A 22759-nucleotide genomic window follows, 5' to 3' on the forward strand; every position below is an offset into this window, starting at 1 on the left:
TTATTCATTAGCATGTGAGTGATGGACAATGAGGGAAGCCGGTCTGATTTCCATGTCATTTTTAAGATAGTTAGCAATCTGGAGGCTCAAAAAGTTTGGAAACCACCGGGACAGAGAAATCATGAGGTTGTTCGAAACTCTACCAGTTTGATGACATCAAAGCACTTTGAGATTGGCGAGTTCCAGTTGGTTCCTCTTGGCTGCTCGTAGGAGATCTAAGAACTGGCCTCCCCACACAGAGCTATAAATGCAGCTGGCCCTTGATCTCTACAATAGCATGCAACATGCAGGAGAGCCACTCTGCAGCTGTTACAACTGCCCACAGGCTATCAGGATAGCAAATGTCTTCTCTTTCCACCCTTTCATGGGGCTTACTCTAGCTGCTATGCTAAATGGCAGCAAATACATATTTATATCCCTGGCATAGTGAGCCTATTGGAAGGAATGCTTGACTCCAAACTTGTACTAGAAACTAGATCTGTATATTTAGTGAGTGAGCAAACTGTTTGTTCGTGGCTGTGAATACGTACATGGCCTCTATGCCAGCAAGATGGAAGCATGTCTCCCTTGCAGACAGATCTCCTAATACCTTGATCCATCATTAATTTGAGTCAGGAAACTGGTGCAATATTTTTTTCACATTATGATGAAAGTATGAAAATAGTAAAGTCTGGAATTAAAAAGCTCCTCTCTGATACACACAGTTTCATCCTCCTATTTGTGATGAGATTGTCTGTTTTTTAAAATCAAGATTGAGACTGTAGCTAGCAGCAAATGAGTGAAAACAAAGTCTTCTGTTGGTTGAAGGTACGCGGGACAGAAACCGCAGCTTCTTGCCTCACGAGTGCAGTGCTGAGCAGACCGTAGACTCTAGGGCAGGAATTGCCAGTGTTTGTTCAGGCCTCTGCTGGGAGCAGATTTTCAGAAATAATTTTACTCAGAGCATGTTTCTCTGGCTACAGAGCTAGCTCTGGATGTAGGAAGATGTTAATTCTCTGTTTTGCAAGCGGTTTCCTATACAACTGTAGGAGAGTCATTTAGCCTCCTGGTGTCTCAACAAAATGCAGAAGGAGCAGTAGCGTGATCTTAGTGAGGTACTGAGAGTGTCAGTACTGTACAGGCTGAGAGCAGCTCTGACACTACAGCAACAGAGGCCATTTATGTACTGAAAAGAAATAGCCATTGTCTAGTCAGTCACTACAGGAGCCTCTAGGAGCTGATTGTGACCTCTTTGTTAATAATCATTATGATTAATTACCTAGCTGGCACAAGGCAAAGGAAACTCATTGTACGAGTAACAACAGCAGACTTAAAAACAACTGCCATTTTTTCCTGCATGCCCAGATGTAAAACTCCTCTAAAGCCAAGAAGTATCCGAGGCAAGAAAATATTTTAAAACCTTCTCCTGCTCCTTTGTGTTTCATTTCTGTTTATTTCCTTTGTTCAATAGACTGGAAAGACTGCAGTGGAAGAGAACCTCGGCACAGGGGACACACTGAGGCCCTGGAACGTCTCCTTCAGCAGGTTCGAGCAGCTCATCAGCATTATAATTGCAGAGGTAAGGATAAATATCTATGTGGTAGGGCACCAGCTGAAGCCTCTGTGGCGCCTGTAATTTTAGCAGTTTTCTAACTAGGTCATACCTTCTCATTCATCAGGAAAAGAAAGATATTAATATTGGCCCATCTGGAATCACTTTAGCACACTATCTTGCTCTTAACCCTTGAAATTAGTTGGATGAAAACATCTGAAAGCTAGAATGCACACAAGCACAGACACACCCTTTCTCCCTGTGCACCCTACACACCTATTGATTTGTTTTTTCCTACAAATTAGTTTCACACGGGATTCCACTAAAATGTTTCAAGGATCTCTCTTTTATTTTTTCATATAAAGAAATACTTTAGAGAGTTAACAACTGTTTTGGATCAAAACAGGGGACTTGGCTGCCTCCAAATGGAAGACACTAAGTACTCTAGTGGATGTGATGCCAATCTATAATGAAAAATACTTGCTCAATGCAGCAGGAAGATAAGATTGCTACATTTTCAAATAGAATGGATCAAACTAGGAGAGAGTTCGAATCTCAGCCAGCTCTTTGCTCGTCATTCATGAGAAACAGACTGTGCCTTTAATAGCTCAAGAGCCAAGGCAACAGCTTGGCATTCTTTTTAAAGCATATATAAAAACTCCTGTTCTATATGGGTTGTTGAAAAGTACCATTTATTTTCTTAAAATAAACTTCTAACTGGAATAATGCTTCATTGCAAAGGAACTTATTTTAAACTGAAAAGTTGAACTTCCATGAAGTTTTCATTTTTCTTCACCTAGTATGACTGTTATGTCAAGCTGCATCAATTGATTTAAAATCATAGAAATACTTAGGGCTAAAATCATCTGGCTGAAATGGAACGATGCAGCCTTTGTTCTTTACGTGCAAATATGTCACTATCACGATGATCCACAGTCTGCAACAACCGATTGTAACCATAGCAACTTAAACTATTCAGCTATGTTGCTTGGAAAGGGAAAGGAGATATTGCAAGAAAATGTTGTTTCTCTAATTAAAATTCATACAAGCATTATCACTTGCAGGTGGTCTTGGTACTGAAATTACAGATGATGTACTCGTACATAGCTTTTTCATGCTATTAAAGAAGTCTTTTTTCCACGGTACAGTTTTTCCTTTCTGAAGTTAGTGCATATCTCAGGTCTTTCAAGCCACCTTCCTAGTCAACAGGGAATAAGTGATGGAATATCTGAGAATATTCTTAGTATAAATTGTTTTACTGACATACCAGCCCAGAACAGAAGCAGTTATAAACAACATGCAGAAAATCCCTCCTTTGGAGAATCTGACACCAGTGCCTGGTTCTTATAAAATTCCACTGCTCCAGAAATTAACCCCAGTCTCAAAGCAAAGCACAGACAACTCTGTTGTTGATTTCCTAACTCCTTTTCCTTAAATAATAAATAACAACAATACAGAAAATCTGTTTAGCTCAGAACATTTTCTTGCATGTCTGAAAGAGGATATGGGATATGTGGCAGTACTACACTGTGGAGTCAGCTTGAGAAACACCCTTGCCTCCAACCAAATAAAAATCTCATAATTGCTTGTAATGCTAGCATTACACAGTAGTATATTTTGGATAAATCAGGATTGTAACATAATAGGAGGGCCTTTGGAACTTGCCTTAAATATATGACTGATGTCAATCCCTTGTATTTCAGTAATTTGGTAAAGAATCAAGACAAAGTGTTTGCAGAAAAAGTAAGAATTATGACATCACTTTGAATCTGAAACTTGATTCTGGTAATTATCAATCTCAGTGAAATCTGAGGAGTTTGATCAAGGATCTGAGATAAGCTACTGTATATGACTGAAAAGCCCAAATAATGACTTTCACTTCATATAATACAGAGGCCTGAGCAAGATTCTTAATTAATGTAAATTAGCATGATTCAACTGACAGATAGAAGTCAGCATGGATGTGTGGTTATACATAAGCTGAGGACCTGCCCAGGCATTCATCCATTCTTTACCATGCTTCTCTTTACCATACTCTTCTTTGATTATACATTAACAGTGTAACCTCTGTCTTCCTCATTTGTTTTAGAGATGTTGGTAAATAGCCGAACGTTGTTTGTAGAGTATCCTTGAATCTGCTTACAACCACTGATTTGCTGTGGTTTATAAATGAGAGCAGAATCCAGCTAGGTGACGACAGAGACAGGACTCAAACCTGGGGTCTTGGCACCTTGGCTTTTCACTAAGTGATTCCTCTGCAGGATATCACACTCATGATGCTCAGGCTGGCTGAAGGAGAGTGGAGGAGGAGTGCAAGGGAGGTGGAAAAAACTGAAAGGGTAATCAATCTAAAAGGCCAGAGATTACTTGGATAACATAGGCAAAAGCCTCAGAATACAGAGGAGCTAGAAGAGCAAGGCTGTGTGCTATTGCTCCAGCGTGATCTGGGAGGGCTAAATTGCCCAGATTCCAGGCAGGTCTCTTGCCCAAGTCTGTTCATTCAGGCGTTGCACTGCAGCCTGCCTTTTGCCCTGTGCTTTGCATTGCAGGGGCTGAAGAAAACAAGCTTACCAAAATACGAGGAAGAATACATTGGAATGTACAGTGAGTTTAAGAGCTTTTGGAATTACATCAGCTGTTGCTTTTGAACCTGCTCTGTGATATGATGAAATCTCCTAGGGAATTACTTAGGAAACTTTGCTTTCATCTGTTTAATCTTCTGGAAAACCCTGATGATTACAAATAACAGTCATCCATTTGTCTTCATAATACCATGCTACAGACTATCATAACTGATTTACTACAATTGTATGTCCTGGCAACACTTCAAATGTATTTTTTAAGTATTTTTTTTCTTTTAGATCATTCTTTCTAAACAATTCTGAGTGGACTAAGTAATTGTGTGATGCTTCATTAAGAAAGGAACCCAACTCTTCAGTAAAAAGCTTACCAGATACTTTCTTTCTGAAATTTGGTTGAAATGTATTTTACTAGACAAGTCAGAGGTGATGTAAATTGTAATTTGATTCACAAGCAGAGCACATGGTTTTATTGCATTTAACAAAGAGAAGGATCTCTGATTCCACAGGGCGTTTAAAATGTTTAAATTATAATTACTTGTGAGAATATACAAAAGCAGGCTTGAGAGCCAAGCCATAGACTGAGAAGTTCAGGTAGGGAATTTAAGAAGTTACAAGTTCAGCTGTTGAGCCTGACTTTGTAATGCAAAATATACCACCCGGTAATATGACTGTCACGCCAATAGCTTCTTCACGAGGCACAGAATTTTCTTTTGAAAGACACCCCACCTTGAGGTGAGGTAATACAGAATCTGTCACGGTCTCAAGCTACTGAGGTGTCTGGCCACTACTTACGCCTTTAACTTCTGCGTGGAATTATGTCTCCATGGACGTTATCCCAGTGTCAGTTGTCTGCACTGCTAAAAACGTGCAGCTTTAAATTGAGTTTGAATTTGTCTGGAAGTTTCCGGCTATTTGATGTATTTTCATAAGGTTACACAGTTAGTGAAAACTCTAAACCCCATTTTATGCCCTCCACTAGGATTTCAGTGGGATCTAGCTCATCTTATGCTAATTTGCTTCCTTATTCAGGGTCACCCTAAATGATATTATCTGTTCCACAGGCTGTCTGGTTTGTGGGGCTCTCAGATAATTTTGCACTGAGGTAATTCTATTTACTTCACATCTGCCCCACTTGAGAAGAGGCACCCGCTTGTCTAGTGATAGGACAAAGAATTCCAGATGATCTTCCTCCTCAAAGAAATGGCACAGCATAACAGGCATTCCTCTAGAGCAGAGACCCCAGGTGCATACTAGCAGTCTGAGTATTCTTCCACAACTGACTGACGTTGCTTTTAAGTATCTGTTGTATTTAAGTGAACTGTAAAGAAACATTTCTATATCCTACCTGAGAAGAGAAAAACTGCTAGTGTTGTAAACATACCTTTGTAGTTAACTGCCTACTTCAGTCCAAGTTTGAGTGCTTCTGATCTAAATCTAATCACTGGAAATTCTCTAATCTTGGCCACTATTTGTTCGCTCCTGAGCTTCTATTAAAAGAGCTCACAATTGCTGTATCATTTATTAATATAAACTTATTTTGTTGTTACTGGTGCTTTTCTATAAAGGTTACTCTATGTTATTTATTAGTCAATTAAATAACAGACAAAGTTCCATTTCCTGTAGATTCAAATTATCCTCTAATCTCAGCTCCATGTTTTTTGGCTTCTAGACACACTATACTGTAAAACAAAAGCAAATAGCAATGTAGGAGAGTTTACAGTCTCCATCTAGTTTCACATTATTTCTTTTCCTGTTGGCTTCTGCAAAGCTGTGGACTAAACCCAAACCACTGAATAGCCCAATAACATATATTTCACTGGTAATGTGCCCTCTTATTTTAATGCTGCAGTCTCTGGGTGTTTTATACAGAATTATGTTGCTTTGCCTTCAGCAATTTCCTCCTCCATTCCCTCCACCCTTAATATAGAGGAAAATAAAAATTGCATAATTAGAATGAAATTTATATTCCTAAATTGGTCTTAAACTTGGAAGAAGGAAACAGTAAGACAGGAGTTTTCATATAGCATTTGGTTTACGTTACTGTGATATACTGAAAAAAGTTCACAGTAAAATAAAAATTATCTGAGGAGATATGCACAGAAAAACAAAAGATTTTTTTTAAAAGGAAAAGAAAACCAAGATCAGTTGCATCAAAGGAGCATGGATTTCAATGAGTCTGTTAAAACTAAACTGAACGGCACGTTGGAGAATATGCCATGGAGAACAAGTTTGCACTGGAAAGACAATGGATTTGATGATCTAATAAGTCTTATACATTTGAATTGTGTGATTTCACCCCCAACAGAACCTTGTTCTCTTTGTACTTGCTGTTCAGCAGAGTGGTAATTATTGCTAACAATTTGTCTTCTTTCTGCGGTTTTCAATGTGCAAATTATGGTGTAAATTTATTCATCATTTAAAAATATGTTGAGCACTTCCACAGATGGGGTTTTGACAAGAGCAAATTTAGATGTTCTTTAAATGTTCAAACTCAGAACTCACTAGGGAGACACAGATAGACACCTCCTATTTTGCACTGGAGTTAAGTGGGAAATATGTTTCTCTGAAAACACCTAAGCAGACCGATTAGCAGCTTTCAGCAAATAGTTCTTCATGAGTCATATTTTTTCCCCACCGGAGAAGGGTGTCCCTCAAAATGTTTCCTGCTTCAGTCTGGATGGGTATCCATCCTTCATCCAAATAAACAGTCAGATCCTGGAAAACTGAGATGTAGTTTCACAGTTACGTTTTTCTTTTTGTCTTTCTTTTCAGATCACGGTAAATATCTGAAGAATTAACTCCATTTTTAAATTAAACGTTTCTGCTGTTTCTCTTACAACAGCATTAAACAAGAGGGACATAAGACAATGCAAAAAAATCTCAAACAGTTTTAAGCACCCGTTCCTTTTAAATGCCATATGTGGACAACAACTGACAATACATTATACGTTACACAATCCTGCATGTTCCTGACTGCCATCTATTGGCATACCCTCTAAAATCTGCTTACAGGTACACAGGTGGACACAGCTGTTTCACAGAGCTTGCGAGTTTCAGTTCCCACTGGAAGATTTTTCTTTGGCTTACAAGGAAACTCAGGCCATGCATGAAAGAAGGAAAGACATTAAGTCAAATTCATGAAAGTGAAAAATAATACAATGTACAAAAATTTAACCACATTTTTTAGAATATTGGGCAAATATTTGAATTTATACAATTCTTCTATTGAGAGCGCTGGTCCAGAGATCCTTGCAGGCACACAGCAGGTCTCAGCTTTGACATGAAGTGAACAAATGAGTTAAACACCTCTTCCTTGGATTCCAGATTACTAGGGAGCAAATGTAACTGTGAAAGCTCTGAAGCAATACAGGTGAGTGGAAATTGTTGTGATGGGGAAAAAAGAAATCCAAACAAAAGCACATGCATTTAGTGTGATACAGAGAAAGATGAGGGTCAATCTACTTGTTTCCTTAAAGCTTTTACTTAGATTAGTCTGGTGATGCTGTCATGTTAGTGATTGCCGGGTCAGCAATTATTCAGTTCTTAGAAGCTTAACGTATATATGGACAGAAACCAAGGAATCACAACAACCTAAAATGTTGACTGGTGGTTCGATTCTTTTCTTGGGTTTTTGAGACCACTTGCAAAATTCATATCCATTCAGAACATTAAGGATACGTGGTACTGGTTCAAGCTATACTTTGCCTAGGAACAAAATATTTTTACCAAGTCTGAGTTTGCTGCAAGTAAGGAAATTGTTTGCTGTCACATATCACTAAGATAATGAAAACATAAGCAAAAGGTTGTATGTGAGCATGTTTCTAAATGTTGTCTTTTGAAAGGAATATAGTGGGCACTGGTGGAAATTTAGTATTGTGGTTCAAGTGACAAAGGTTTTTTATGAGATACTAACTGAAATTTAAGTGCTGGGTTTGGTTTGCTTTTTATTTTCCTTTTTAGACAGTTCTAAATTACAGAATGCTGGTCGCAAGCAATCAGTTTCCAGAAGCCTAAAGCACCTTTTCCATTCATCGAACAAGTTTGTGAAGACTCTGAAACGGTTTGTCATTAATTTTATCTCCCAAACGTTCTGAGTTTTAGCTAGCAGTTGTTGCTCTTATGTAGTAGTGAAAAGCACCTTAGAAATACATGTGAAGATCCCCCTACCAGTGAAATGGCAATCAATCAGAATGAACCCGAAAAAATCATACAATACATGTAAGACTGGTGCAGCTGATGGGAAAATAATGCTCCAGTTCCTACTCAAATCAATAGAATCTTTTCATTGCTACTGTTGGAAATGGATTTGAATTGTAAGAGAGTGAAATATTCTGTGCAAACACAAAGTGCAGTTACTGAGGTATTTTGGAAGTACTGCCTCTGTTGCTGCTCAATAATGAAACTATGGCATTTATTTCATTCATAATATAAAATGCAGGGCTCAGATAACACGTTTTAATAGTCCATTGGCAACAAGCAACACATCTAGAATTCTCTAACATCTTTAGCTAGGTTTGCAACCTGGTGTGACCCAAACGACCCTCAGCCTTGATAATTTGTTTTAGCAAATGGAAGTTGCTTATGCTGGAATATTTCTTCTTTCATTGCCAGGAGTGTTCAGTTTGCTTTTTCTTCTTTGTATTTTGATAAGAGTTTGATTCTTTCAGAAGAGCTCTCCAGAGTCTTTAAATTCCCTAAGGCAGCTACTTAACATATGTAACTAATTGCAAGGGTAAATATCGAAAGGAATGATCACTATAAACAGTTTTGCAGATATGCTGGCCAAATTACACTCAATTACACTGATGTAAATCCATAATAACCCACCTGATTTCAATTGAGTTACTTCAGATTTACTCTGAAGCAAACAAGGGTGGAACTAAGCCCATTAATAATAAAAAGTTTTGGTAAAATTTCTGATTTCTAAGGGGCATAAAGCCTCCACTGTATATCGTTTACTCTGGCAAAATTCTTACTAAAACTGATGTCAGTGGCTTGCAGAAATTCATAATTTCTTAGATTCCTGTAGTCTCACATCATCTAAAGTGATGAACTTCCCAAATATTTTTCAGAATTCACTGGCTGAAGTTGCATGATCTATATAACACAGAAGTTAAGACCAGATGATTCAATTTGTCTCCTCAGAACCTAACATCTATGATTTTTTACCTAAAATTTGGAATGGATGTGAACAGACATGAAAGGTGTTTGACAATGTTTCCTTCTTTCTTTAGGGGACTCTACTTATCTGTTATATTTTTTTACAAAGACAATTTATTAGTAACCAATGAAGATCAAATCCCAATCGTGGAAATTGATGACTCTCACAGTAGTTCAGTTATGCAGGATTTCCTGTGGTTCACAAAGGTAACGGTAGCCTAATTTCATATATTGCTTCTACAAATTTTTTGCTAGCAGTGCATAGGCCTTAGCTCATCATTCTGAATATATGAAATGACATCATTAAAAAGCTAAATGATGAAGTGCTTTACCTTTCACTCATCATAAAATGCGATTTTCACAAACCATTTATACGGGTTAAATTCTGACTGGGTCGCTGACAGTGGCACAATTAGCTCTTTTAAATGTATGATCCTACATAAATGATTGCTACTTGGGTACATAAAGGTTTCATGAACACTTCGAGAAGAGGCTAAAGAAATAACTAGAAGTTTAAAAGTTGGTATTATGGTTATGCCATCATTCAAGATATCTTCACACTGTTTTTTATACCCCAAAGAACAGCAAATCAATTTTACACAATAGTCCAAAAAGCAATTTTAATAGGTGCATGATGTTTGCAGAACAACTTCTGTGTCTGATTCAGCACCTGTTTCATGCTTATCTAGGCAAATCATTGCCATTCACAGAACGTCAAAATGAGCAATGTCTACTGATTTTTCCAAGTCCAAAATGCTTTTAGTTTCATTTCTGCTTTTGTAAATGCCGAGAACAAAAACTGATTGAACTGGATATATTTTTGCAGTTGTCTTGCATGTGGGATGATATCAGATGGCTAAGGCAGAATATGTCTATATCTGTGTCCTCATCAACAGCACTTCAAGCCCGGCAAAAGATGCTTTCAGCAGCAGCACAGCTACAGGTTGGTTGCATTGCATATTTCTAGCTATTAACTTAGTGACTTTCTGATCTCTAAGGGATACTGCCAGCTGTCTTATGGTTCACAACTCCCCACTGGCCTGTTCTTTGAGCAGTGTTATCATCCACAATGAAATGAGCTACTGAGCCTCTCTTGCCAGCTGGAAGGAAGGAGTTACATTAAAATTAAAGAGTAGGAAAAAGAAAGGAAAGAAACAATAGTGGCAGACGAAGAAACAAACAGATATGAACCAGTAAATAATGACCACAGATAAGCCTGTGGGTTTGCAGATTGGGAATTCAAGATTTGTAAGCCTAATATTTGCTGCTCAAAAGCCTCTTAGAAGGCCTATTCATTATTAATTATTAATATATTAATGAAGCGTTTAAACTCTGGGTAAGATTTAGCACTCCCTTGTGCTATATGGGAACCTGCAGCAGTAGGTAGCTTCTGTCTAGAAGCAGACTGCTGAAGTTGCCAGAATAGTACTCTTGATTCACCCACGGCTTACAAACTGCTCAAGTACAGCTTCTAGGGCAGAACTACACTGTTTGACACACAGGATGGCCATGCTGTTGTGGATTGTCAGCGGGGAAATAAAAGTGAATCTTTCATTAAGTTCTTAATTGAGCTGCCAAAATTTTTAGGCTGAAATGTACCTTTGTGCAGAGAACCAGTCAGAGACCTATTTAGACCCTTAAAAACTGACACTAAGCAAGATTAAGTGGTGCATAGATCTTGTGTTGACCCCTCAGCACAGTGGTAGGGACAGCAGCACTACATGCACTATTCATATCATGTTGTTAAGGCCTAGCAGTGACTCTCAGGATGGTTCCGTTCCAACCTGTGCTACAGATACAACCTGAGTGATACTGCACAGGCCACGTAATCCGTCTGTGTCTCGGTCCTCTATTTGTTATGCAAACAGTAACTACACTTTCTCCAGCAGAACATTTTGACACTTATTGTAAAGCTTTTGAAGAATGGTTTTCATGATAACATGAAATCTCTAGCTGGAAGACATAAAATATTTACTTTGTAGGAAAATACATTTTCAAAAAGATGTGTGCATGATTCTTACAGAAAAAGTATATCCAGGCCTCACTTTCTCCTACCTTTTGTTTGAATGAAGTCACCAAAGTGTCCTAGAAAAATCTCTGGTACAGTCATGGAATTAATGAAGATCTTCACATTGCTTGGCTCATGTATTAGCCACACAGCCATCCCCCTTATTATTGCCAGTCAATGCAATAAGCTAGGTTTTATAGCAGCTATGAGAGCCAGATATTTTGTGGCCATTATTAAGAATATCCATGTGGGGTTTGTTTTACATCTTTTGGCAAAGCATGCTGTACAGGAGAGTAGCCTTCCTGGGCAACCACCTGTCTTGACTGATTTCCCCAAAGTATCCCGAAATATATGGAATGCCAGTCTGCTGTACCTTTATTGGAGGGCCACCTGTGTTAAGCAGCAGCTGCTTGTCAGTCCTTTGAGCTGTCACTAGAGAAAGTTTTAACTATATCTGCTGAATGTTCCCCCTGGCGTGGTTAGCTCAGCTTAGGTAGCACGTATTCCTTTGGTTAGCTCAGTTTCATTCCCTTTGTGCAGATTGCCTTTAACAGAGCATTGCTAGTATGCATAGACTGCACTTCAAGATAACCAAGGTTCCTAGTACACTGTGTTATTATTTGCTACCAGAGATGTTAAGAGCAGAGCTTGAAGCACAGAGATATAGCAAATGTGTCCATGTGGTATATTGCTCTGTTGAATTTCTGGCAAATTTATTGTCCTTAACGTTTGTTCTGTTAGCTTGGTCCCCTGATGAACACTGGGATTGTCACCGATCTGCCAGCCTCTAACGGTGTGTGGCCTAATGGGATCCACCAATGGAAGGATCTCAATAAAGTTTATACGGTTGAATACGTTTTATTGAGGCAGTTAATAGACTGACTCCGCAGGAATTTAGAACAGAATGGAAAAGATCAGTGACAACACAGCTGCTAAGGGACTAGAGCAGTAGATTCAGAGACAACAGGGACTGTAATTTTGCCTGTTGTTACCACTAGACAACTAACGCAAACAAAACACAAGTGATGGGATGCCAAGCTAAGCAGACACAAAACTTTTTTTAGTATATGAATTAATCACATATTCATATTAGTAGGTGCCCCCATTCTCTGCACTGGAATGCCATTCAGCACACGGTCAGTGACAGTAAAGAACTCTTTGTTTTCATCTAGGTACATTCATATATTGCAGTGATTATCATGACAACTAGATGGCTAACATCTACCTGCAATGATTTGTCCCACCTGTGGACACATGGATTAATACAAAATGTGCACTCAAAACACCCCATGTTAATCAGTTATGGAGGCTAACCTCAAAAGGCACAACAGTTAAAAAAAGAGGGGAGATGCTATATAGACATCAACAGTGTGCCCTGGAGAGGGACACATAAAGCTAAAATAGCTAAGTTATGCCACATAAAGGGCGGTGACTGTGCTGACTACCTAGAGTTTATAAACAACTTAATAATACAGTTTATAAGTACATATTGCCTGCTAAGTACAGGTAAATAAATTCAGGATAATCTATCCATTTACAATGTCATTAAGTTAACGTACAGCACTTTTCTAAACATACAATGTGCCACGCTGTGAATTCAAGTTTTCATTTTAAACTGCTCCCATCCCTATCCAGCTTACTGTAGATCTCTTGAAAAGTCACAAAGTAATGAGCATATTTTAAATGTTAGGCATTTTTCTTTAAGACATCTGGGAATCTCTTCAGTGGCTGGTCACTGGATTGAGTGTGTTTGCACCTATAAGCAGATGCCTTACTGTGTGAGGAAAGGGATTTTGACCAAAATATGTATTTTATGTGGAGTCTTTTAAAATTACTTTTCTTTAATCCTCACATATTTTCCTGGAGAGCTTTGCCCTGGTAGTTTGTTAGTTTCTGCTGGTTTTGTCTAGCACATTCTTCGTATCTGAAGTAAAAGGAAAAGGGTCCGCATCTCTACGAATTCCTCTGTGTTCCTTCACAAACACACCCCACAGTTCAGCTCCAGAATTATTCACATTCAACACAGATATGAGGGCCTCTTGCTTTTGTTGCTGAAAATAATCTGAATAATTTTAAAACAGAGAACAGAAAACGGAGATTATAGTTAATGACCCTAACAGAAAACACTTTAAGGGTCCAATATGAATGATTTGGGGGTAGAGGAAGAATTTTGTGTCATCTCTGTCATTTGGTAATGGGGAGGTTAAAATAAGCACCTAGCTCTTCAGTAAGTTCAAATCAGAAGGGTTTCATTGATACCAAAGGAATCACCACTAGACCAACGCTGGGTGCTTTTGAAAATTTCATCCTTTATCTTTACGTGACTGGGCAAAAATAGGAAGTTCTGTCCAAATAAGTGAAGTACTTTGCCGTGTTTCCTTTTACAAAGGCACTGGGTCATAATAGTCTTTCTGATGTTCTCCATTAAATGTTGGACTAAACACTGCTGGACCAAATACACTGGAGGATCCACAATTCAATCCAAAAACACAACCTAGGGGAAAACTTTTGCTTTTGCCACTGAATGATATGACTGTAGGGGAAGGGTTTGAGAAACATCGTCTGTCTAGTTTTCATTGAAGTCCACAGGACTGATGTCAGTGAGCACAAATTTAAGTTTCAAAAAATACCACTCTCCTGATATGTGATAAATAACTTCCATTTTATAATTTGCTTGTTTTCTAGAATTTGCTGGGAACTCACAACTTAGGCAGAGTTTTTTATGAGCCAATCAAGGATCGACATGGCAATATGCTGATAGTTACTATAAGAGAAGTGGAGAGTCTTTATTCATTTTTTAATGGCAAATGGATGCAGGTATCCAAACTACAAAGCCAGAGGAAATCCCTTTCAACTCCAGAGGAGCCAACGGCATTAGACATCTTGCTTATAACAATCCAGGTAGTGCTTTGCTTCTCTTACTGTATGTTATTTGCTTTTGTAAAGCCTGTGCCAGAGCCCTGATTTTTGGAAGAGTCTTGTAGAATTTTAGGCCTTAATCCAGTGCCCAATAAAATTAATGGCAAGGCTCCCATTGAAAGCAAAGACTTATATTACTTCCAGTGGGTCTGGGATCAGATCCTGAATATGTAAAATATCCATGAGATTCTAAAGAAATTACTTCGAAGTCCTAGCAGAGAATAGTACAGTTCTATCAGTTTCGGGAAACCATGCTATAGAATTCTGCAGCAAGGGATATAAAAACCTATAAAATTCTCTGGGATGTTCTTAAGCACCTATACAGACACTTACAATTTCTACACTCCATAAGATTTTTCCATCCAACCTTGAACACTAAACCTAGGTTTAAAACTTTACTGTTCTACTTAATAAACTTGTTCTGTGGGGTTCAGAGTTCCTTGGAGCCTGGTATAGTTGCTAAAGAATTCTTTGCTGACCATAACCCTCCTTTAATTTCTGCATAACATGCCCCTAGACTTCACAATTAGAAAAATACCAAGGTAAGGATTGATCTTAGAAGTTGCTTTTCATAGTCAGTTCAGTTAACATCATTGAGAGCCATGGGTTTTCAGCCCTTCAAGAATCAGGGTATCTGTAAACTCATGTTAAACGTAGATAGGTCACATAAAAGATGAATACATGTTTTCTGTAGGTAACAGCAATCTATTTCTCACAAAATGTCAGTAGACAATCTCTCTAAAACTCAGTTGCATAGTTACCCAAAATACTACAAGACAAATCATTGTCTTAGTCCCTTCTTTAGCAACCTCAACTAGACGATGACTGCTGTGGTTAATTTTTGAATTAGAGGCACTTTCTTGGGCAGAGACTGTGCTTTTCGTACCAGAAACTGACAGGCAATCAAAATATACATTACCAGGTTTTAGAAACGTTAAAAAATTTCCAAAAGACAATAAAACTTACCTGATCTATGTTAGATTTAATGTATTAAAATGTGTTAAAGGTGTAGAAAAATGTCAATCTGGGCAAAAGTTTTATATTAGGAAACCCAAAATACAGGCCTTGATCAGATTTCCACAGAGATCCTAGTGGAAAAAATGTTCCCCTAATGGTTTACACATTCCTATCTAATGCCCACCCTTTCTTGTATTACTTGTTTAATCATCGAATGGGTATTTTGTTCGTGAAGTGCCTGTGAAAATGAGGGTCTAATTGCATTGGTCAGAGCCAAGCATAGCACTGGCAGATAATTTGATGGTTCCAAGAGTAAAGGCATAAGGCCAGGTGTCTTAATCCTCACCCATTGCAGAAGCACACATTTCTCAGGATGGCAGCAGACATCATTTTTAGCGTAGTTTTGGGAGACTGCTATACATAGCCTTAAAAATGTTTCCTGGCTTCAGCAAATATGCCATTACTATTAATTCCTTCTAAGCTCCATTTGTTGGTAAAGATATTTGCTCAGAAAACACAGCCATTAATTAAACTTTGCAAACCACCAACCCCCATGCTCATAGAGATCTTCCTGTTGGCAGCAGGTGATACAGAACAGGTTTTTGAGAGATGTAGGCTGGGACTCTACATGCATTTCTTTGGTGACAGTACTGGCTCATGCAGCCCAGGTGACAGCTTTTTCCCGATGCTGCTCTGCTCCATCTGTGTAGCTACGCACCAAACGTGAACCAGGGAACTGCTCTGGCTGAAAAATGACTGCTCCTTTTCCTGAGTTGTTTTTCAGCTGAATCAGTTCCCTGACCCAGCTCACTGCTGAAATGATCAGACAGGAGTGCAGAGGTGGGTGTTATTTAAGCCAATTTAAATACTACAGTTGTAGAAGATTGAAACCTCAGTTTTTTAGAGCCAATTCCTGCATGACGTGGAGAGCTTAGAGAACCTGTGTATGGCTTTAAGTAAAAAGTTGTCCAAGTGCATCCAAACTACCAGAGATTATTTATATGCTTAAGCATGTGCTTAAATGCTTTGCGAATTGGGAAGACCATTGAAACAAAAAGACGGCTGTAAAAACATTTGTTGCTTTTTGATCCCAAACTCTTCCGCTTATGTGGAAACAAAAAAAGAGATTTTTATGTAGGACTGTTTCTCTTAAAACAGGACATACTTTTCTATCACAAACGAAGTCAGCAACGCCTCCCTCCCGGCCTGTATCTGGGTTACCTAAAACTCTGCAGTTCTGTGGATCAAATCAAAGTGCTTGTATTGCAGAAGCTGCCTAACATCCTGTGTCACGTTAAAATCCGAGACAACAGCAATGTCTCCAAGTAAGTGAACGTATACTTATTTACACACACATATGTGGAGAGAGAACATTTGTTTTAAGTTTGAAACAACTGATCAAATTTAAATGCTAAGGCAATTTTGCCATTACAAAATTGTAGCTGCCGGCAAAGTTTGGCTCAGGTGTGTACCACCACAGAGATCAGCACTGAACTAAACAGGTGCACCTGGGTGTTTCCAGCAATCTGAAGGCCTATCCAGAACACATACATGCGAGCCCATTCGTTTCTAAGGATAGCAGCCTGTCGTCGCTCAAATTCTGCACAGTGGTAATGATCTTCCCTATATCTGCTAGGAAGATCGTAGCCTGCAGCCCTGATTCAGTCCCCAGTGAATTCAGTGTCACCCCTTCTATTGATTTTCACTGACCACAGAGTGCTGGTGGGGTGATTTTTCTGTGTATTCTCTTGTGTAATATCCGGTTTCTCACTCTAATCCACAGCAAACATACAGCAATTGAAAACACATATTCAGGCAAATGCTATCAGTCATTGAACTGCTGCGTTCTGGGAAAGCCATTTTCCCTTTCTCTATTGTTTCCCTTATCTGCTGGGCAAGTGCACTTATTTGCACTTCCTAGTCCTTGCCTAGTGGGCAGCACATTTTATTGGCTTTTTTCTGGAGCTTTTTAATCCCATATCATTTCAGCAACCAGCTGATAATTTTGCATGAGGAAAGAGGAACTAGATATCTACATGGATAACAAGGATATCCAGAATGTAGTAGTTAATACTAACAAAAACTTTGGAAGGAATATGAAGCCTAGTGCTTCAGGGTTTATAACAATCCCTGACTCTTGAAGTTCAAGATCAGACCTTTATTTAGCAGCAAATTGTACCACATCTATCACTCATGTTTTAGTGGGGTTTCCTGTACTTTTTTTTTCTTGAATGTTTGGTGCTGGCTGATTTTCAAGACTGACTATTGGGCAGGGTGAATTAAGGATTTGATCCAGAAAGATGATTCCCATATTTATCAGGTCTAGAATGGATACATGTCAAGCAAACCAGGAAGTTCTTTGGCTCCAGTGAGTACAAAAGAGTCTGTCACAGAAATTAAACTTCCTGCTAATTGTCACTGTTGTCATTCTCAATGCATGCTTTTTAAAATATTGTGGTAGATAGGGAATGAAGTATGTGAAAAAGAAAACCTGGAGTGAGAAGCCTTAGTGAAATATTTCAAAGGCAGTTGGAGTTTCAGAGGTTTGCAAGGAATGTTCAGCCTGATGTACATGTGCTAGAAAAATTAAACTTTTCCAAGTTAGATTTTTAACCACAAACAATCAGGATTGCACAAGTTTAGAATGTTTTGCTATATGAGGATTAAACTATCAACAGATCCCAAATGCACATACACTGAATTCCTGCTTGTGCACTGAACTTTTGTTATATTTCTAATTTTAACTTGACTCAACATACAGAGATGAGTGGGAATGGATCCAAACACTTTCTGGCTCAGAATCTGTGGAAAGTATGGATCATACTTCAGACTGCCCTACTCAATTGTTCTTGTATGAGCTCCAGATGGCAGTGAAAGCTCTCCTTAAACAGATCAATCTACCTCTGCATCAGGTATTTTCCTTTGTGGTATTTATCACCTTTTTAAAAACTGATTCTTAAGAACACAACGAAAAGCTACAAACTGTGTAACTTGCAAGTAGGGATTATATGTTACGGTTGCAAGAAAAGCAAAGCAGAGAAGTTTTGTATTCAATTATTCTAAGTGTGTGTGTGGGGAACATCTTCAATAAAACAGTTATTTTCCTGGATATTTGAACATATAAGGATTAAGAGACAAATTTTCAAGTAGCGCCTATTTTTGCGTCTGTTAGCATATTTGTGCAACTTCAGGCAGGTGCAAATAAGCACTTCTGTATGAAACTCGTAGTTGCGAGCACCTTTACCCACCTGGCAAAGAAAAACAGGTATTTTTCCAGACAAGCAGGGCAATTGACCGTTCTTTTGGAGGTAATAGTGAGGGCGTATGCAAGGCCTGCTGAAGACACAGCGTTTTGCTGTTCTTTTACACACAGATAAACGTAGCACTTCTGAAACACAAAGTTCCAGCCCTCCAGATTGCTGTGGGTGAGGAGAGGTATCTGGCTTCTAGCTTTACATTTAGATACAAGAAATGCATATGTGAATAAATAAAGAAGTCAGGAAGGATAATCTATGATGTGAAAGATCTATGAAAAAATAAGCTAAGGAGTTTGTTTCTTGTTTACATGAATTCCATTTTATTTTGGTCTACAAGGGTAAAGAGGGCTTAAAGTAGAAGTAAATCATCTTTATATTCACTTCAAGCTCTGTTTGTGCAGCTAGAAAGATGTGGCCTTAAAATAAATTAATCTGGTTCTACATTTCTTGATTTTTAAAGGTTTAGGCTTTGCTTTTAAAAAGGAATCCATCAGTGCTGCACCTTCTAGCCTGGGAAGAGCCAAGTAAGACTCAAGTAAATCCAAAATTAAGACAGATGGTGTGCTGCCTTGTGGTCAGTCACTCTAATTCAATAGGGCTCTGTACAGGTCTCTATGCTAGTGTATTTTCTTGGAGGTTAGAGCTTTTGTGCATTTTTTTTTTTTTGAGCTAGGGACTAAAATTTTTAAATCACCATGCAATATGTTCCTTAGGCTGCAGTCCAGCCAAGCATCTAAGCTCATCTATTGTGCATGAGAGAGAGACATAAACATGACCTTGCAGTTAAACACAGTTGTAAATGTTCTGATGACTCAGGACCAAAATTCTATGTTAATGAAATGGTTTTTTAATTCAACAGATTTATTTATGCATTTTTATTATTTTTGTGGTGAACAGAATCACAGACAGTGACACTGGTGCATACCCAGGGTAAAATGCAGTGCTGCACACAGCAGCTCTACAGCAGCCTCAGGCCAACTCCTGTGTGTGCCATTTTCTCTTGCTGCAGCACTTGTTAAACCTTTTCAGTGCTGTGTTGAGGGAGAGCTGCATATTTCTCTTAACCAACCCTAAATTGAATCTTAAAGGTTTTTAATTGAATCCATTTTCATGTTTTCACATAATTATGCAATCATAATCTTGAAAAGCACATGGCATGTGATCATTTTCTGCCTAATAAGAAACATAAATGTTGTTTTCAGGGGGGTTGTGCCTGTGTGTGTTGTTTTAATGTGGAACATTGCAGCTTTAAATCTTTATTTTATGTAGTGACATGAACCCACATTTAGCCCCCCCCCAAATATTTATGTTTTATAAAAATTCCGAGCTTGATGTTGTGCAAATTTTCTTTAATGTTTTATATCATTTGGGGTGTTGTTTATATAAGTGCCATGTTGTAATTCTCTCCTATTTCTTCCCCTGCGCGTGTCCCTCTACAGGCTAAGCACTTCCGTCTGTATACACAGGAGGTGTTGGAACTGGGTCACAATGTCTCCTTTCTTCTCCTGCTCCCCGCCTCAGACGACGTCTGCACTGCCCCAGGACAGAATAATCCTTACACCCCACACTCAGGATTTCTTAACCTCCCTCTTCAGATGTTTGAACTCGGTATAGTAGCTTGCTTCACCTAGAAATATTAACCCAGTCTCCTTATAATAAAATCACAAAGTTGTATCTGTTTTCCCCCTTGTCCCAGTGGAGAGTCAATAAATCACATGATGGCTTTGGCAACAACACTACCTATAACTGTGTACAAGTTATAGAGGGAGCACAGCGGTTAAAGCATATACTGTAGCAATCATTATTGAAATGCAAAGCATAGAGCAAAGCCACAGTTATCCAGTTTGTGTCTATAAGCTTATTTGGAAGATGATGTTCTTTAAAAACAGAACTGAAAAATTACACACAACATAGCAAGGTTGGAGTGTGAAAGAAGATGCAAAAAAAAAAAAAAAAATCCCCCTAAATTGCCACAAGAATAATCACCAGTTTTGTACAGAATTTTTGCAGTTCCTGATTGCAGATAGTCTTCCTCAAGGTCTGACTCCCTCACAACTTTGTGAAAGGTCTGAGTGGAGTTTCCCATGCAAGAGTCATCTTTTTCCTTTGGATTCCTCGAAAAATGCAGGAGACTCAGTCTTATTGCTGTGGTGCAGGAAAAAACTGTTACTGGGAAAAAATGCCAAAGCACTGGACTTGAACCGATTTCTTTAGGGAGCACATCCTGTGCTGTAGCAGCTTCAGCCCTCTTGTTCCACTGCATTACTGACTGGGTAAGAATTCCCCAAAACAGAGTTTTCCAGCTGTCTCACAGAAGGCATAAGATGCTTTACCTTCAAGGTCTTCTATTTCTCATTTCTTCTTCTTTGGTCCACAGAGAAAAGAAAGGTTCCACATAAAAGCCGCTCATAAAGACTTAATAGTTCTTTTTAGAAAGAGTATTATAAGTATGGGGACTGCTGAGCCTTACACATTAGTCTCCTCTGTTTCCTTCTGGCCTGTAAAACTGGATATCCTTCTTTCCTCTGCCTTGGAGAAGAAAGATGTGAGCCAGAACTGATGGAGTCAGTACACAAGGAACCACTACAGAACAGGTCTCTAGTGGCAACTGTGTCCTGAGTGATATCTCTCTCAGGTGTTTATGTGACACCATTACCAGCACCATCCTATTTCCTATATATCATTGCTAAGTGCTGTTAGAGTCACTAATGTAGGCCAAGGATGATTAGATGTTAATGGAGGGTCTTACCAAGACGACGTTTCTGCAGGCACAATAGATCCGTGACCTACCATCATCCAACAACACAAATTTCATTTGGATCAGGCAGGAATACACGACTGTGTTTATGCCACATCAGCCAGAGCACCCAAAGTGGTGCCTGTGATAACTTTAGGTTTTTATGCTGGTTGTGGGCGGACAGATGACAGCTGAGCTGCCATAAAATTATGAGTGGTACAGACAGACAATACATGAGCTGGTGTAGTCTGCCAAGGAAAAGTTACCCCTTCAAAAGAAAACTAACGTAATTGAACTAGAAGAGTGAGGTCAGTGCTTTGGGTCATATGGCCATGGCTGCAGCACCCTAAAGCCAGACTTATTATCTCCTTGACACGCAACCCTGAAGTCTACAGTTAGACTCTGTGTATTGAGCATATCATTTCTCTGTATGAGAGGTGACTGCTGCATTCACTGTGCAAATTAATGCATGAAGCATATTCATCTCTGGCGAAATTAATCTCTGCACCAGAGGTTTTGGAGACTATTTAACTCTCATTATGTGGTACGCAGGCCGCGGGCAGGAGTCATCCTCACTTCTGGGACACAGCTTGCATCGGGCTGACAAAGCAGTAGGCACTGAATGGGACGATGTGGTACAGATACACATGCAACAGAGTAATCTCTCACAAGGCATTCTGGTTGCAGACCTCTCTGTTTAGCAATGTTGCTGCAGTAGGAAAGCAGTTCATGGTGGAGAGAACAGTATGGAAAGCTGAACTTTACTTTTGAGTATTTTTTTGTAAGTAAGCAATCATCCGGCCAAAGGCAGATGACATTTCTATATGACTTATTATATATGTATCCCTGATGCTCTATAAAGTGACTGTGATTCACATCTCAAATATTAGAAGCTTCCATTCCCCATTAGCTGGTGGCTACCAACTATATAATTGCATAACCACAAAAGACTATGTTGAAGTAACATTTGTTAAAGTAACATTAAAGGGTCTGACTTAAAACCACAAAGGCTAGAAACTTCAGCACTGAAGCTGAAACCGCGGCTGTAATTCACTCAAGAGTCCACCACATATGGCATATATACTGTAAGACCACACACTATTCAGACTAGATCCCTGCAATATCTAGGCATCGTGGGGAAACCAGAAGGTAGAATTCCTTCTTTCACTCTTTTTTTGTGGGATTTCTATGTTCAGATTAGGCCTTTATTGTTATGCTAATGACGTTTCTGTGATTGAATTTCTTAGTTTGAGAAATTCTTCTGTTATTCTTATCATGTTGTTCGCAAGGGAAAAGTAGATATGTGATGCTGGTTTTATTTCTGTTTTAATATTTATGATAATAAGAACATATAAAATTTACACTTGAAACACCCTGAAAAATATCATGCCACAATCCAGAAAAGTAGCAGTAGTAAGCCAGCTGGCACTGGCTGCCCTAACAAGATGATGCTGTACGCTTGTGTTTATTGAAGCACCAATGAACGGGGAAGTATTTCTGAAAACTTCTTCTCCCTCAGCAAGTTTCGGTATGTCCGTACTGCAGTTTGCAGAGATAACTGGTAAGTTTTGCCTGAGCAATTGCAGGTTCTGGAAGAAGGTAGCTTTA

General features: G+C 38.8%; 1 protein-coding gene across 1 annotated transcript in view; it reads left to right on the plus strand.

Annotated features, from left to right (window-relative positions):
• Positions 1 to 22759, plus strand: part of ANKFN1 (ankyrin repeat and fibronectin type III domain containing 1) — a 113012-nt gene that overhangs the window by 82886 nt on the left and 7367 nt on the right. Inside the window, exons 9-16 of the mRNA XM_087750845.1 lie at positions 1451 to 1558; positions 8074 to 8173; positions 9348 to 9480; positions 10100 to 10216; positions 13967 to 14182; positions 16316 to 16482; positions 17919 to 18069; positions 19854 to 20022. Of these exons, the coding sequence (XP_087606971.1) occupies positions 1451 to 1558; positions 8074 to 8173; positions 9348 to 9480; positions 10100 to 10216; positions 13967 to 14182; positions 16316 to 16482; positions 17919 to 18069; positions 19854 to 20022 (1161 nt within the window). The remainder of the gene's footprint in view (positions 1 to 1450; positions 1559 to 8073; positions 8174 to 9347; positions 9481 to 10099; positions 10217 to 13966; positions 14183 to 16315; positions 16483 to 17918; positions 18070 to 19853; positions 20023 to 22759) is intronic.

This window comes from Nipponia nippon, unplaced genomic scaffold (assembly GCF_047370975.1).
Source record: "Nipponia nippon isolate SJK-2023a ecotype South Korea unplaced genomic scaffold, ASM4737097v1 scaffold_14, whole genome shotgun sequence".
In the NCBI taxonomy this organism is placed as follows: Eukaryota; Metazoa; Chordata; class Aves; order Pelecaniformes; family Threskiornithidae; genus Nipponia; species Nipponia nippon.